Below are 14,455 nucleotides of genomic sequence, written 5' to 3'. Positions count from 1 at the left end.
CTAGAGCGAGAGAACGAAAGAGAGATAGAGAGGACGCAAGATAGAGGGAGTGGGAAAAAGGTTATGAGCTTCCAGAACCATCAACAACAACATCCTGTCATATTCATTTCTCTGCAGATGAGCAGGAATTGAGTGTGTGAGTGTGTGTGTGTGTGTACCTGGTTGTTCTGTCTGTTGGGTCCGAGGAGGAAGATGAGCATCCTGCGATATGCTGAGTGTTTCAACAACAACTGGCACGGACCAGAGCCCTGGGAGAAAGAGATACTGGATATCAGAGTGGATCTGTCTATGTGTGCATGTAATGTGTTCACATGGTGCTTGTGTGTGTTACCCTCTGAGCAAAGTTGCTGAAGAGGCTGAAGTATTGGTTGCAGTGTTTGACGTTCTCAGGAACGTCTTTGTCCAATAGGGAGAGGAGCGCATCGGTCAGGCTGTCCAATCCAGCGTCAGCGAAGTGGAGAGCACTCTCTAAGGTTTTCTCCAAGATGGCTGCCACTACGACCCTCACCTCCCTCACCCCACACTCCAACAGACACACCCTGGGGCGAGGAGAGAAAGAGAAGATCAGTTGGATTGATGAGTAGTAATGTAAGTACTATAAGCAGTAGTGTTATGTTAGTACTGCAGTGGTTCCGTGTGGAGTGTAGTAGTATTATAGTTTGTACTGACTTGGTGATCTCTCGTCCCTCAGGTCCCACCAGGTACTGAGCCATCCAGTGACAGGCTTCACTGCTTTTAGACAGCAGCACCTCCACCGTAGCCATCCACTCCTCTGTGTCCACCCGCAGCTTCTTCTTGGTGTGGAGGTAGGTGTGGAACAGGAAGTGGACCGCCAACTGGAGACTCTCTCTGGCCATGGCCTGGTAGGCTGGGTGCTTCAGCTTTGTCTGCAATACAACACACATTGCTTATAAGAACAGTTTGGAGAGGCAGGCACAACCTTGAATTATGCTGACACGTCTCTGTTTATCCTACACACACAAACAGTCACAAACACGTACCGCGTTGACGGAGGCCAGTGACAGAGTGAAGTTGAAGTAGTCGCTGTTGTACACATCTCTGTTCTTCATAAACTTCAGGTTCTCATCTCTCACCATCTACACACACACAAAGACAGAGAGACAGAGATGGATAGAGAGAGAAAGAAGTTTGTCTGTGTGCCACAAGAGAGTCTGTTAGCTTTCTTAGCCAAAGCCTAAGCATGAACACAGTGTGCTATTAAAGTAAGGTTATTGATTAAAAAAAACGTGGTCTACAGAACCAGTGTATTTACCTGGTAGATCCTAGCAGGCATCTTCTCCACAAACAGTCCTTTCTTCTCTCCCTTCCGTACAAGGCGGGTCAGGACAGAGAGACGGTCATTGTTGGCCCTGGGGGGCCGTGGGGACGACTGGGGACTGACATCTGGGCTAGAGGGTGCTGAACTACATGGGAGAGAGAGGGTTAAAGTGCGAGTTGTGTGGGTGTATATTTAGACTGTGTGTGTGTGTATGTGTGTGTGTGTGTGTGTGTGAGACTCACAGTGTGAGGTCTTCTGCCTCTTGCCTCATGGCACTGACTCTGCTCTTCTTAGGGAGAACAGGAGAGTTCTGGTCACTGATCCTCTGGTAGAACAACATGTAGGCGTTCCAATACCGCCGCCGCACGTCAGGGTAGGGGTTAGCTACACACACACAGATACAGACCAACACACACACCTAGAATGGGATGTTTGATCTTTCATGTCATTAAAGCACTACGCAGAACTTGCTCTGCCATTTACTGGTTGCTAACACTAATAGTTTGCCAAATTTCAGTTTATGTTTACAAAATAAGCTAGTATAGTGTAGAGAATCATTGTACCATCTAAACCCCTGTGAAAAATATTCTTGTTCCAGCTGGTGTACAAAACCGAAAGTAAAAGACACAAAAACAAAACTTAAGGGAAGCATAGAAATACTGCACATAGAACAGATACCGCTTCTTAGACTTGCTTTCAAGTGGAATGATTGATCTATAACTCCCATTTCTATGTGAATTTGGTCAGGTAGCCAAAAAAAGTTACATATTACCACTAATGTACAGAAGGAACTGGAAGAGAGGGGGACCAAGGACACTACCCGAGGGACATCACAACTTTTGCTGCTGAGAATGTTTTGTTGACATCCACTACTTGGTCTACCTGTTAAATAGGACTTACACTGGTCGTAGACTTTAGGCCGGTACTCTCCTCCAAAGCACTCGTACTCCAGAGTCTCGTCATTCATATCAAACTCCTCGACCACGTTGTCATTAAACTTATACCACCTTCCCCTAGCACTGCTGAGGACAGTAGAGGAAAGGAGGGAGAGCAGAGAAGGAGAGGACAGGATGATAAGTTGATAATTTGTGTTAAAAGTACAAGTACCTGTCTTAAACGTGAGATATACATGTGTGTGTGTGTGTGTGTGTGTGTGTGTGTGTGTGTGTCTCTTACCGTCTGTCCTTGATGAAGGAGTAGTAGTGTCCAGCGTGTGCCTGTCCACTGTGGACTACAACTCCCACCAGTTCGTAGTTCTCCGAGATGGTCACTTTCTTCCTGGGTGAGCCCCCTGCCTCGCCCCGGCCATCTCCCCCCTCCGCTCCCCCATCCTGACGAGCCATGCCAGACACTGTGTAGGGCTCCATGTTCAGCACCCAGGGAAACCTGATCTGCTCGTCGTATTTGATGGAGCGTCCGCTCTCCCAGTCGAAGCCGAAGCGCATCAGATGGATACAGAGAACACTGGGCAGGGACTTTATGCAGGTCCGCTTCACTGTGGTACGCTGGAGAGATGTGCACACTGCGTTAACATAAATGTACACAAAAACCCTGGACAGCGACTTAATAAACACCCTCTTTATACACACACCTTCTCCTTGCACTTTTCGCAGTAGTAGGCGTTGGTTCCTTCTAGCACCTCCCCCCTGACAAACTGGTCCAATGAGATCTCCAGACTCTGACAGGAAGTCACACCCAGGTTCAGCGCCATAAACGTCTCCTCTCGCTCATACCTATGATCAGGGATCACAGGTTATAGTTAGGAGTTTATACGTGATGGCTGCCTTTGTTTGTGTGTGTGTGTGTGTGTGTGTGTGTGTGAGCTCACCGGTGAGGGCAGTCTTTGCAGATCTTCTGATCAGAGAAGATTCCCTGGAAAGTATTCTTGAAGATCTGCTCACGGCCAATTTTCTGAAAAACAAGACAGACCCAACATCTCTAGCATTATAAAGGTGTGTGTTGTGTTACATTGTAGTACACACATGTGTTAAGTTGATGGAGAGTGTGTGTTACATTACATTTGACATTTTAGTCAAACTGGTGAGACAAGACATCACAATCGTATCAAGTACATTTTTCCTCCACAAAGTATTTATCAGCAAAGACGGTGCCAGTGGGATAAGACGGTGCCAGTGGGACAAGACGGTGCCAGTGGGACAAGACGGTGCCAGTGGGACAAGACGGTGCCAGTGGGACAAGACGGTGCCAGTGGGACAAGACGGTGCCAGTGGGACAAGACGGTGCCAGTGGGACAAGACGGTGCCAGTGGGACAAGACGGTGCTAGTGGGACAAGACGGTGCCAGTGGGACAAGACAAGTGCCTTTTGTTATTGTGTGTTACCTTGAGGTGCTCGTCCAACTGGTCCACCAGTGAAGTGAAGAACTCATAGGCATCCTGCTGCTCCCGTACATACAGCTCCTTATTCCACATCTTAAAGATCTACAGAAACACATACACCTGTTATTTCTGACCGAAACGCGGGTAGTCAGTTGGGTATGTGCAGTGTATCAGAATAAGTATGTGTGTGTGTAGTGTGTGCGCATGTTTAGATACCTTCCAGAAGTTCTCAGGGACATAGTACTGCAGCTTGCTCTCCATCAGGTGTCCGAACAGAGACTGGACCTGACAGAAAACACTCTCGTCTGGCTGCTCCGTGTCGTCCTCTATAGACAGAAAGGCCTCAGCCAGGCCAGGCTGCATGTACAGCTGCTGGAACACAGCATTCATATAGCAGGTGGCTCCACCGTTCTTTAACCCCACAAACCCCGACACAGAGCGACTGTCCACCGGCGGGAGGAACTGGGAGAGGGGCACGGAGCGAACAGAAGAGAGAGACACGTTGAAGGTAGACTGTATATCAAGAAGACCTATTAGCCTTTCTTATATGGTCACGCACCTGTAACACCTCAGTTCTATCACGCACCTGTAACACCTCAGTTCTATCACGCACCTGTAACACCTCAGTTCTATCACGCACCTGTAACACCTCAGTTCTATCACGCACCTGTAACACCTCAGTTCCATCACGCACCTGTAACACCTCAGTTCCATCACGCACCTGTAACACCTCAGTACTATCACGCAATTCTCCATTCACCTCTGTTTCTTTGTTGTGTGTGTGTGTTTCAAGCATGTGTGAGAGACTCACGTCAAACTCCTTGCTGAGCGAGGGGTCTGACTGGTGGTGCATGGACAGCAGTTCTCTGGTGATGAGCTGTAGGTTTGCCACAGAGCTGTCTGCTAGCATCACCAGCACCTCGTAGGCTGCCAGTCTGCTGCTGGCCGTGCTGCACTTGGGGTGGAAGTCGTGGCTGGGGGGGGAGCTAGAGGCGGGGTCAGACGTGTTCAGGATGATGCGGGACGCTCGGAACAGGAAGTCATCCAACAGCTGCTGGATCAGAGAAGGACCTGCGGAGAAAGAACAAACACAGACAGACAGACAGACAGACAGACAGACATCAGAATACACACCGTCTACGAGCTCCAGATCAAAATCTCAAAAAATGCTTATGTGTGTTCTCACCCAGGTGTTCCTTCTCGGTGCCACAAAGTGACAGTAGTGTTTTGATGAGGCGGAGGTGTCCAGCCTGCAGGATGTTGTCAGCCTCGCTAGTCTCCATCTCAGAGCTCCAGCTGGGCTCAAAGTTATCCAACCAGCTGATCTCATCTTCCAACATGGCTGCCGCACTCACTGACAACACCTCCATCTCTGAACCTGAGGGAGGGGGACAGGAACATTCCTCATGGGTCAATGACAGTGTTGGAAAACTGTTGGTGCGTGTGTGTGTGTGTGTGTGTGTGTGTGTGTGTGTGTAAACTCACTGGTCAGGTCATCCAGTAGTTGACATCGCAGTTCAAAGTATTCAGTACACTGAGACAGCAACCTGGACAGATAGAACAATCTTATACACTCAGATACAGACAGATAGACAGGCACACACTGAACAAAATGGGCCCTGGCGCTATACATCCAAATACATTTAGAACCAACTATGACGCTACATATCAGCTTCCAATTATATTTTCAATTTAGTCAATCTATCATTGGTCACAGATATGTTTGACAGCAGATGGCGGTAAATGAACTTCCTACTGCCTCCCAGCAGCAACGACAACAACAACACGTGTGTGTGTACCTCTGGTTGACTCCTCTCATGACAGACGTGGGGCTCCAGAGGGGCAGCTGGGAGGTGAGGACGACTCGCAGCAGGAACACGTTGGGCTTGATGATCTCAGGGAACGCAGACGTGTCTGATTGGCTCAGAGTGTACAGCTGGTCACACGCCACGCGCCGGATCTGACATAGAGACACGGGTTATAAGACACACACTCAGGCTCAACCCCCCCCCACACACACACACACACACACACACACACACACACTTCCCACACCCTAGCTACCTCCCCACTGGCTGATCCCAGCAGGATGTCGATGATGAAGTCGCTGACACAGGGGAGGTTGTAGAATGACCCTGGATAGAGACAAACACTGTTAGCATTCGGTCTTCACAAGATAGTGTGTGTGTGTGTAACACGTGTTACCTAGCTGCTGTGTCCGTAGCTGTAGGCAGGTGACCAGTAGAGACAGGGTGTGTGTGTGTGTGTGTTACCTAGCTGCTGTGTCCGTAGCTGTAGGCAGGTGACCAGTAGAGACAGGGTGTGTGTGTGTGTGTGTTACCTAGCTGCTGTGTCCGTAGCTGTAGGCAGGTGACCAGTAGAGACAGGGTGTGTGTGTGTGTGTGTTACCTAGCTGCTGTGTTCGTAGCTGTAGACAGGTGACCAGTAGAGACAGGGTGTGTGTGTGTGTGTGTTACCTAGCTGCTGTGTCCGTAGCTGTAGGCAGGTGACCAGTAGAGACAGGGTGTGTGTGTGTGTGTTACCTAGCTGCTGTGTTCGTAGCTGTAGACAGGTGACCAGTAGTGACAGGGTGTGTGTGTGTGTGTGTTACCTAGCTGCTGTGTTCGTAGCTGTAGACAGGTGACCAGTAGTGACAGGGTGTGTGTGTGTGTGTGTGTGTTACCTAGCTGCTGTGTTCGTAGCTGTAGACAGGTGACCAGTAGAGACAGGGTGTGTGTGTGTGTGTGTTACCTAGCTGCTGTGTTCGTAGCTGTAGACAGGTGACCAGTAGTGACAGGGTGTGTGTGTGTGTGTGTTACCTAGCTGCTGTGTTCGTAGCTGTAGACAGGTGACCAGTAGTGACAGTGTGTGTGTTACCTAGCTGCTGTGTCCGTAGCTGTAGACAGCTGACCAGTAGAGACAGGGTGTGTGTGTGTGTGTGTTACCTAGCTGCTGTGTCCGTAGCTGTAGGCAGGTGACCAGTAGAGACAGGGTGTGTGTGTGTGTGTGTTACCTAGCTGCTGTGTTCGTAGCTGTAGACAGGTGACCAGTAGTGACAGTGTGTGTGTTACCTAGCTGCTGTGTCCGTAGCTGTAGGCAGGTGACCAGTAGAGACAGGGTGTGTGTGTGTGTGTTACCTAGCTGCTGTGTCCGTAGCTGTAGACAGGTGACCAGTAGAGACAGGGTGTGTGTGTGTTACCTAGCTGCTGTGTCCGTAGCTGTAGACAGGTGACCAGTAGTGACAGGGTGTGTGTGTGTGTGTGTTACCTAGCTGCTGTGTTCGTAGCTGTAGACAGGTGACCAGTAGTGACAGGGTGTGTGTGTGTGTGTGTTACCTAGCTGCTGTGTTCGTAGCTGTAGACAGGTGACCAGTAGTGACAGGGTGTGTGTGTGTGTGTTACCTAGCTGCTGTGTTCGTAGCTGTAGACAGGTGACCAGTAGAGACAGGGTGTGTGTGTGTGTGTTACCTAGCTGCTGTGTTCGTAGCTGTAGACAGGTGACCAGTAGAGACAGGGTGTGTGTGTGTGTGTGTTACCTAGCTGCTGTGTCCGTAGCTGTAGGCAGGTGACCAGTAGAGACAGGGTGTGTGTGTGTGTGTGTTACCTAGCTGCTGTGTCCGTAGCTGTAGACAGGTGACCAGTAGTGACAGGGTGTGTGTGTTACCTAGCTGCTGTGTTCGTAGCTGTAGACAGGTGACCAGTAGAGACAGGGTGTGTGTGTGTGTGTGTTACCTAGCTGCTGTGTTCGTAGCTGTAGACAGGTGACCAGTAGAGACAGGGTGTGTGTGTGTGTGTTACCTAGCTGCTGTGTTCGTAGCTGTAGACAGGTGACCAGTAGAGACAGGGTGTGTGTGTGTGTGTTACCTAGCTGCTGTGTCCGTAGCTGTAGACAGGTGACCAGTAGAGACAGGGTGTGTGTGTGTGTGTTACCTAGCTGCTGTGTTCGTAGCTGTAGACAGGTGACCAGTAGAGACAGGGTGTGTGTGTGTGTTACCTAGCTGCTGTGTCCGTAGCTGTAGACAGGTGACCAGTAGTGACAGGGTGTGTGTGTGTGTGTGTGTGTTACCTAGCTGCTGTGTCCGTAGCTGTAGACAGGTGACCAGTAGTGACAGGGTGTGTGTGTGTGTGTGTTACCTAGCTGCTGTGTCCGTAGCTGTAGACAGGTGACCAGTAGAGACAGGGTGTGTGTGTGTGTGTGTTACCTAGCTGCTGTGTTCGTAGCTGTAGACAGGTGACCAGTAGTGACAGGGTGTGTGTTACCTAGCTGCTGTGTCCGTAGCTGTAGGCAGGTGACCAGTAGAGACAGGGTGTGTGTGTGTGTGTGTTACCTAGCTGCTGTGTCCGTAGCTGTAGGCAGGTGACCAGTAGAGACAGGGTGTGTGTGTGTGTGTGTTACCTAGCTGCTGTGTCCGTAGCTGTAGGCAGGTGACCAGTAGAGACAGGGTGTGTGTGTGTGTGTGTTACCTAGCTGCTGTGTTCGTAGCTGTAGACAGGTGACCAGTAGAGACAGGGTGTGTGTGTGTGTGTGTTACCTAGCTGCTGTGTCCGTAGCTGTAGGCAGGTGACCAGTAGAGACAGGGTGTGTGTGTGTGTGTTACCTAGCTGCTGTGTTCGTAGCTGTAGACAGGTGACCAGTAGTGACAGGGTGTGTGTGTGTGTGTGTTACCTAGCTGCTGTGTTCGTAGCTGTAGACAGGTGACCAGTAGTGACAGGGTGTGTGTGTGTGTGTGTGTGTTACCTAGCTGCTGTGTTCGTAGCTGTAGACAGGTGACCAGTAGAGACAGGGTGTGTGTGTGTGTGTGTTACCTAGCTGCTGTGTTCGTAGCTGTAGACAGGTGACCAGTAGTGACAGGGTGTGTGTGTGTGTGTGTTACCTAGCTGCTGTGTTCGTAGCTGTAGACAGGTGACCAGTAGTGACAGTGTGTGTGTTACCTAGCTGCTGTGTCCGTAGCTGTAGACAGCTGACCAGTAGAGACAGGGTGTGTGTGTGTGTGTGTTACCTAGCTGCTGTGTCCGTAGCTGTAGGCAGGTGACCAGTAGAGACAGGGTGTGTGTGTGTGTGTGTTACCTAGCTGCTGTGTTCGTAGCTGTAGACAGGTGACCAGTAGTGACAGTGTGTGTGTTACCTAGCTGCTGTGTCCGTAGCTGTAGGCAGGTGACCAGTAGAGACAGGGTGTGTGTGTGTGTGTTACCTAGCTGCTGTGTCCGTAGCTGTAGACAGGTGACCAGTAGAGACAGGGTGTGTGTGTGTTACCTAGCTGCTGTGTCCGTAGCTGTAGACAGGTGACCAGTAGTGACAGGGTGTGTGTGTGTGTGTGTTACCTAGCTGCTGTGTTCGTAGCTGTAGACAGGTGACCAGTAGTGACAGGGTGTGTGTGTGTGTGTGTTACCTAGCTGCTGTGTTCGTAGCTGTAGACAGGTGACCAGTAGTGACAGGGTGTGTGTGTGTGTGTTACCTAGCTGCTGTGTTCGTAGCTGTAGACAGGTGACCAGTAGAGACAGGGTGTGTGTGTGTGTGTTACCTAGCTGCTGTGTTCGTAGCTGTAGACAGGTGACCAGTAGAGACAGGGTGTGTGTGTGTGTGTGTTACCTAGCTGCTGTGTCCGTAGCTGTAGGCAGGTGACCAGTAGAGACAGGGTGTGTGTGTGTGTGTGTTACCTAGCTGCTGTGTCCGTAGCTGTAGACAGGTGACCAGTAGTGACAGGGTGTGTGTGTTACCTAGCTGCTGTGTTCGTAGCTGTAGACAGGTGACCAGTAGAGACAGGGTGTGTGTGTGTGTGTGTTACCTAGCTGCTGTGTTCGTAGCTGTAGACAGGTGACCAGTAGAGACAGGGTGTGTGTGTGTGTGTTACCTAGCTGCTGTGTTCGTAGCTGTAGACAGGTGACCAGTAGAGACAGGGTGTGTGTGTGTGTGTTACCTAGCTGCTGTGTCCGTAGCTGTAGACAGGTGACCAGTAGAGACAGGGTGTGTGTGTGTGTGTTACCTAGCTGCTGTGTTCGTAGCTGTAGACAGGTGACCAGTAGAGACAGGGTGTGTGTGTGTGTTACCTAGCTGCTGTGTCCGTAGCTGTAGACAGGTGACCAGTAGTGACAGGGTGTGTGTGTGTGTGTGTGTGTTACCTAGCTGCTGTGTCCGTAGCTGTAGACAGGTGACCAGTAGTGACAGGGTGTGTGTGTGTGTGTGTTACCTAGCTGCTGTGTCCGTAGCTGTAGACAGGTGACCAGTAGAGACAGGGTGTGTGTGTGTGTGTGTTACCTAGCTGCTGTGTTCGTAGCTGTAGACAGGTGACCAGTAGTGACAGGGTGTGTGTTACCTAGCTGCTGTGTCCGTAGCTGTAGACAGGTGACCAGTAGTGACAGGGTGTGTGTTACCTAGCTGCTGTGTCCGTAGCTGTAGACAGGTGACTAGTAGAGACAGGGTGTGTGTTACCTAGCTGCTGTGTCCGTAGCTGTAGACAGGTGACCAGTAGAGACAGGGTGTGTGTTACCTAGCTGCTGTGTCCGTAGCTGTAGACAGGTGACCAGTAGAGACAGGGCCTCTCTAGCAATGATGCAGTCTTTAATAGAAACACTCTGCTGCTTCACACATATCCCAGCATGCAACGCTGTGGGCGGCGCCTCGCCCTCACTGCTGGAGCTGCAGTTACTTCCTGTAGAAAGAGAGACAGACATCAGTAGAAGGCAAAACAATCAGAACACCAGAGAAACAGGCTGATAATTCAGGCTGTCGGTGCCATTATTATCCATCAGTTTCTTGTGTGTGTGTGTGTGTGTGTGTGTGTGTGTGTGTGTGTGTGTGTGTGTGTGTGTGTGTGTGTGTGTGTGTCTCACCAGTGCTGCTGACACGGCTGCGGACCACGAGGGGGAGAAGTGAGCTGTGTTCAGGTCTGATTGGCTGAGGACTGCCGACGAGATCCAATCGGCCGGCAGCTGCCGCCCAGGTTAGACGCATGAAACACGCCACCGTCGAGGTGAAGTCCCCCACCTCCATCGTCTACAGAGGAGAGACCGGGTTAGAGGTGTGCGTGTGTGATTATTAGGTATGCATTAGAGGTAGGTGTGTGTGTGTATGTATGTGTGTGTGTGTATTAGGTGTGTGTTAGGTGGCATTATAGGTGTGTGTATTAGGAATGCGTTAGAGGTGTGTGTATTAGGTATGCATTATAGGTGTATGCGTGTATTAGGTATGCATTATAGGTGTATGCGTGTGTTAGGTATGCAATAGAGGTGTATGCGTCTGTTAGGTATGCATTAGGTGTGTGTTAGGTTTGCATTAGAGGAGTGTGTGTGTGTGTATTAGGTACGCAATGTGTGTGTGTACTAGGTGTGTGTCTGGTATGCATTAGAGGTGTGTGTGTGTATTAGGTGTGTGCTAGGTATGCATTAGAGGTGTGTGTGTGTGTGTTTTAGGTGTATGTTAGGTATGCATTAGAGGTGTGTGTGTGTGTGTATTAGGTGTGTGTTAGGTATGCATTAGAAGTGTGTGTATTAGGTGTGTGTTAGGTATGCATTAGAGGTGTGTGTATTAGGTGTGTGTTAGGTATGCATTAGAGGTGTGTGTATTAGGTGTGTGTTAGGTATGCATTAGAGGTGTGTGTATTAGGTGTGTGTTAGGTATGCATTAGAGGTGTGTGTATTAGGTGTGTGTTAGGTATGCATTAGAGGTGTGTGTATTAGGTATGCATTAGAGGTACAGTGCCTTGCGAAAGTATTCGGCCCCCTTGAACTTTGCGACCTTTTGCCACATTTCAGGCTTCAAACATAAAGATATAAAACTGTATTTTTTTGTGAAGAATCAACAACAAGTGGGACACAATCATGAAGTGGAACGGCATTTATTGGATATTTCAAACTTTTTTAACAAATCAAAAACTGAAAAATTGGGCGTGCAAAATTATTCAGCCCCTTTACTTTCAGTGCAGCAAACTCTCTCCAGAAGTTCAGTGAGGATCTCTGAATGATCCAATGTTGACCTAAATGACTAATGATGATAAATACAATCCACCTGTGTGTAATCAAGTCTCCGTATAAATGCACCTGCACTGTGATAGTCTCAGAGGTCCGTTAAAAGCGCAGAGAGCATCATGAAGAACAAGGAACACCCCAGGCAGGTCCGAGATACTGTTGTGAAGAATGTTAAAGCAGGATTTGGATACAACAAGATTTCCCAAGCTTTAAACATCCCAAGGAGCACTGTGCAAGCGATAATATTGAAATGGAAGGAGTATCAGACCACTGCAAATTTACCAAGACCTGGCCGTCCCTCTAAACTTTCAGCTCATACAAGGAGAAGACTGATCAGAGATGCAGCCAAGGGGCCCATGATCACTCTGGATGAACTGCAGAGATCTACAGCTGAGGTGGGAGACTCTGTCCATAGGACAACAATCAGTTGTATATTGCACAAATCTGGCCTTTATGGAAGAGTGGCAAGAAGAAAGCCATTTCTTAAAGATATCCATAAAAAGTGTTGTTTAAAGTTTGCCACAAGCCACCTGGGAGACGGTGCTCTGGTCAGATGAAACCAAAATTGAACTTTTTGGCAACAATGCAAGACGTTATGTTTGGGGTAAAAGCAACACAGCTCATCACCCTGAACACACCATCCCCACTGTCAAACATGGTGGTGGCAGCATCATGGTTTGGGCCTGCTTTTCTTCAGCAGGGACAGGGAAGATGGTTAAAATTGATGGGAAGATGGATGGAGCCAAATACAGGACCATTCTGGAAGAAAACCTGATGGAGTCTGCAAAAGACCTGAGACTGGGACGGAGATTTGTCTTCCAACAAGACAATGATCCAAAACATAAAGCAAAATCTACAATGGAATGGTTCAAAAACAAACATATCCAGGTGTTAGAATGGCCAAGTCAAAGTCCAGACCTGAATCCAATCGAGAATCTGTGGAAAGAACTGAAAACTGCTGTTCACAAATGCTCTCCCATCCAACCTCACTGAACTCGAGCTGTTTTGCAAGGAGGAATGGGAAAGAATTTCAGTCTCTCGATGTGCAAAACTGATAGAGACATACGCCAAGCGACTTACAGCTGTAATCGCAGCAAAAGGTGGCGCTACAAAGTATTAACTTAAGGGGGCTGAATAATTTTGCACGCCCAATTTTTCAGTTTTTGATTTGTTAAAAAAGTTTGAAATATCCAATAAATGTCGTTCCACTTCATGATTGTGTCCCACTTGTTGTTGATTCTTCACAAAAAAATACAGTTTTATATCTTTATGTTTGAAGCCAAGAAATGTGGCAAAAGGTCGCAAAGTTCAAGGGGGCCGAATACTTTCGCAAGGCACTGTATGTGTATTAGGTGTGTGTTAGGTATGCATTAGAGGTATGTGTGTGTATTATGTGTGTGTTCGGTATACATTAAAGGTATGGGGGTATTAGGTGTGTTTTAGGTATGCATTAGGAGGTGTGTATGTATTAAGTGTGTGTTAGGTATGCATTAGAAGTGTGTGTGTGTGTATTAGGTGTGTGTGTGTGTTAGGTATGCATTAGAGGTGTGTGTGTATGTATTAGGTGTGTGTTAGGTATGCATTAGAGGTGTGTGTGTATGTATTAGGTGTGTGTTAGGTATGCATTAGAGGTGTGTGTGTGTGTATTAGGTGTGTGTTAGGTATGCATTAGAGGTGTGTGTGTTAGGTATGCATTAGAGGTGTGTGTGTATGTATTAGGTGTGTGTTAGGTATGCATTAGAGGTGTGTGTGTGTGTTAGGTATACATTAGAGGTGTGTGTGTGTGTATTAGGTGTGTGTTAGGTATGCATTAGAGGTGTGTGTGTATGTATTAGGTGTGTGTTAGGTATGCATTAGAGGTGTGTGTGTGTGTGTATTAGGTGTGTGTTAGGTATACATTAGAGATGTGTGTGTGTTAGGTATGCATTAGAGTTGTGTGTGTATGTAATAGGTGTGTGTTAGGTATACATTAGAGGTGTGTGTGCGTGTGTTAGGTATACATTAGAGGTGTGTGTGCGTGTGTTAGGTATACATTAGAGGTGTGTGTGTGTACCTGTATAGCTACACGTGCAGCAGGGATGATCTCCTCTACTCTGATGGAGGAGCGTTCAGACAGAGACATCTGTCTATAGGAGCTCTTCTCAGGCGTTCCACACAGCGACAGCTGTCTCCCTGGACGCCCTGCGTTACGGAATGGCCGACTAGATAGCGTGTCACCCTCTCGGATGACATCATCATCCAGCAACGACGGCATACTTTGGCCAACCAATAAGAACCTGCAGGGAAAAGGAAGATCCAATCACATTCAACCTCTAACAATGTATATTTATTTGTGGATGTGTGGTCTTGTATTGCTGTCCTCGTGGATCACAGAAATCCCCAGAAGTCTCCACAAGGATAGCAAAACAAGGAAAACCTCTCCCTCATTTCCCATGTGCCCATGAGGGCAAAAGCTATTTTAGGCTTAGGGGTTAAGTTTAGGAGTTAGGGGTTAATGTTAGGGAAAATAGGATTTTGAATGGAAATAAATGTTAGCTCCCCACAAGGCTAGAAAAACACATGTGCTGTGTGTGTGTGTGTGTGTGTGTGTGTATGTATACCTGGCCAGTTGTAGACAGATGGAGTAGACTCCCTGTCTGGTCTCATAGTCCACCTCGGAGGGAATAGAGTCCCGCTGCATCACGTTCACCACCAAACTGAGACCTCCAGCTTTCAGGAAGTTCTCACAGAAAGACTTGACACTGGTCTTAGCCATCTCATCATCTGAGGTCGGCATCAACTTAGAACTCAACACCTAATGAGAGAGAAAGAGAGATTTCAAAAGGAAGAAATGTGTGAAGTGTGTCCGTGCACAAATGTGTGTGTGTGTGTGTG

The 14,455-nt window shown here is 48.4% G+C and overlaps 1 protein-coding gene and 1 long non-coding RNA gene across 7 annotated transcripts in view; both read right to left on the bottom strand.

Moving 5' to 3' along the window:
• The window catches only part of LOC110524519 (ubiquitin carboxyl-terminal hydrolase 24-like), a 44,694-nt gene that overhangs the window by 6,379 nt on the left and 23,860 nt on the right, over positions 1 to 14,455 (bottom strand). For 4 of the 5 annotated variants that reach the window (XM_036978328.1, XM_036978329.1, XM_036978331.1 and 1 more), the window contains 21 exons: positions 14,182 to 14,375; positions 13,635 to 13,857; positions 10,448 to 10,610; positions 10,105 to 10,266; positions 5,682 to 5,752; positions 5,417 to 5,577; positions 5,103 to 5,164; positions 4,804 to 4,995; positions 4,429 to 4,688; positions 3,834 to 4,079; positions 3,621 to 3,719; positions 3,108 to 3,190; positions 2,871 to 3,012; positions 2,456 to 2,784; positions 2,180 to 2,301; positions 1,522 to 1,663; positions 1,274 to 1,424; positions 1,002 to 1,097; positions 670 to 887; positions 332 to 539; positions 159 to 248 (listed from right to left, as the gene is read on the bottom strand). In XM_036978328.1, the coding sequence (XP_036834223.1) occupies positions 159 to 248; positions 332 to 539; positions 670 to 887; positions 1,002 to 1,097; positions 1,274 to 1,424; positions 1,522 to 1,663; positions 2,180 to 2,301; positions 2,456 to 2,784; positions 2,871 to 3,012; positions 3,108 to 3,190; positions 3,621 to 3,719; positions 3,834 to 4,079; positions 4,429 to 4,688; positions 4,804 to 4,995; positions 5,103 to 5,164; positions 5,417 to 5,577; positions 5,682 to 5,752; positions 10,105 to 10,266; positions 10,448 to 10,610; positions 13,635 to 13,857; positions 14,182 to 14,375 (3,414 nt within the window). The remainder of the gene's footprint in view (positions 1 to 158; positions 249 to 331; positions 540 to 669; positions 888 to 1,001; positions 1,098 to 1,273; positions 1,425 to 1,521; positions 1,664 to 2,179; positions 2,302 to 2,455; positions 2,785 to 2,870; positions 3,013 to 3,107; positions 3,191 to 3,620; positions 3,720 to 3,833; positions 4,080 to 4,428; positions 4,689 to 4,803; positions 4,996 to 5,102; positions 5,165 to 5,416; positions 5,578 to 5,681; positions 5,753 to 10,104; positions 10,267 to 10,447; positions 10,611 to 13,634; positions 13,858 to 14,181; positions 14,376 to 14,455) is intronic. The other variant, XM_036978330.1, reaches the window with a different exon arrangement.
• Positions 5,770 to 8,893, bottom strand: LOC118964641. 2 transcript variants are annotated; one of them, XR_005051855.1, is made up of 4 exons: positions 8,549 to 8,893; positions 6,495 to 6,816; positions 5,891 to 6,160; positions 5,770 to 5,822 (listed from the first exon to the last, which is right to left on the bottom strand). It is a non-coding gene; the product is annotated as an uncharacterized LOC118964641 (long non-coding RNA). The 2 variants fall into 2 exon arrangements; XR_005051854.1 differs by having other exon boundaries at positions 5,818 to 6,160.

The sequence above is a fragment of the Oncorhynchus mykiss genome, chromosome 5 (assembly GCF_013265735.2).
Source record: "Oncorhynchus mykiss isolate Arlee chromosome 5, USDA_OmykA_1.1, whole genome shotgun sequence".
Classification (NCBI taxonomy): domain Eukaryota; kingdom Metazoa; phylum Chordata; class Actinopteri; order Salmoniformes; family Salmonidae; genus Oncorhynchus; species Oncorhynchus mykiss.
The sequence above is the reverse complement of the archived record's forward strand: the minus strand, read 5'-3'. Positions and strand labels throughout refer to the sequence as shown.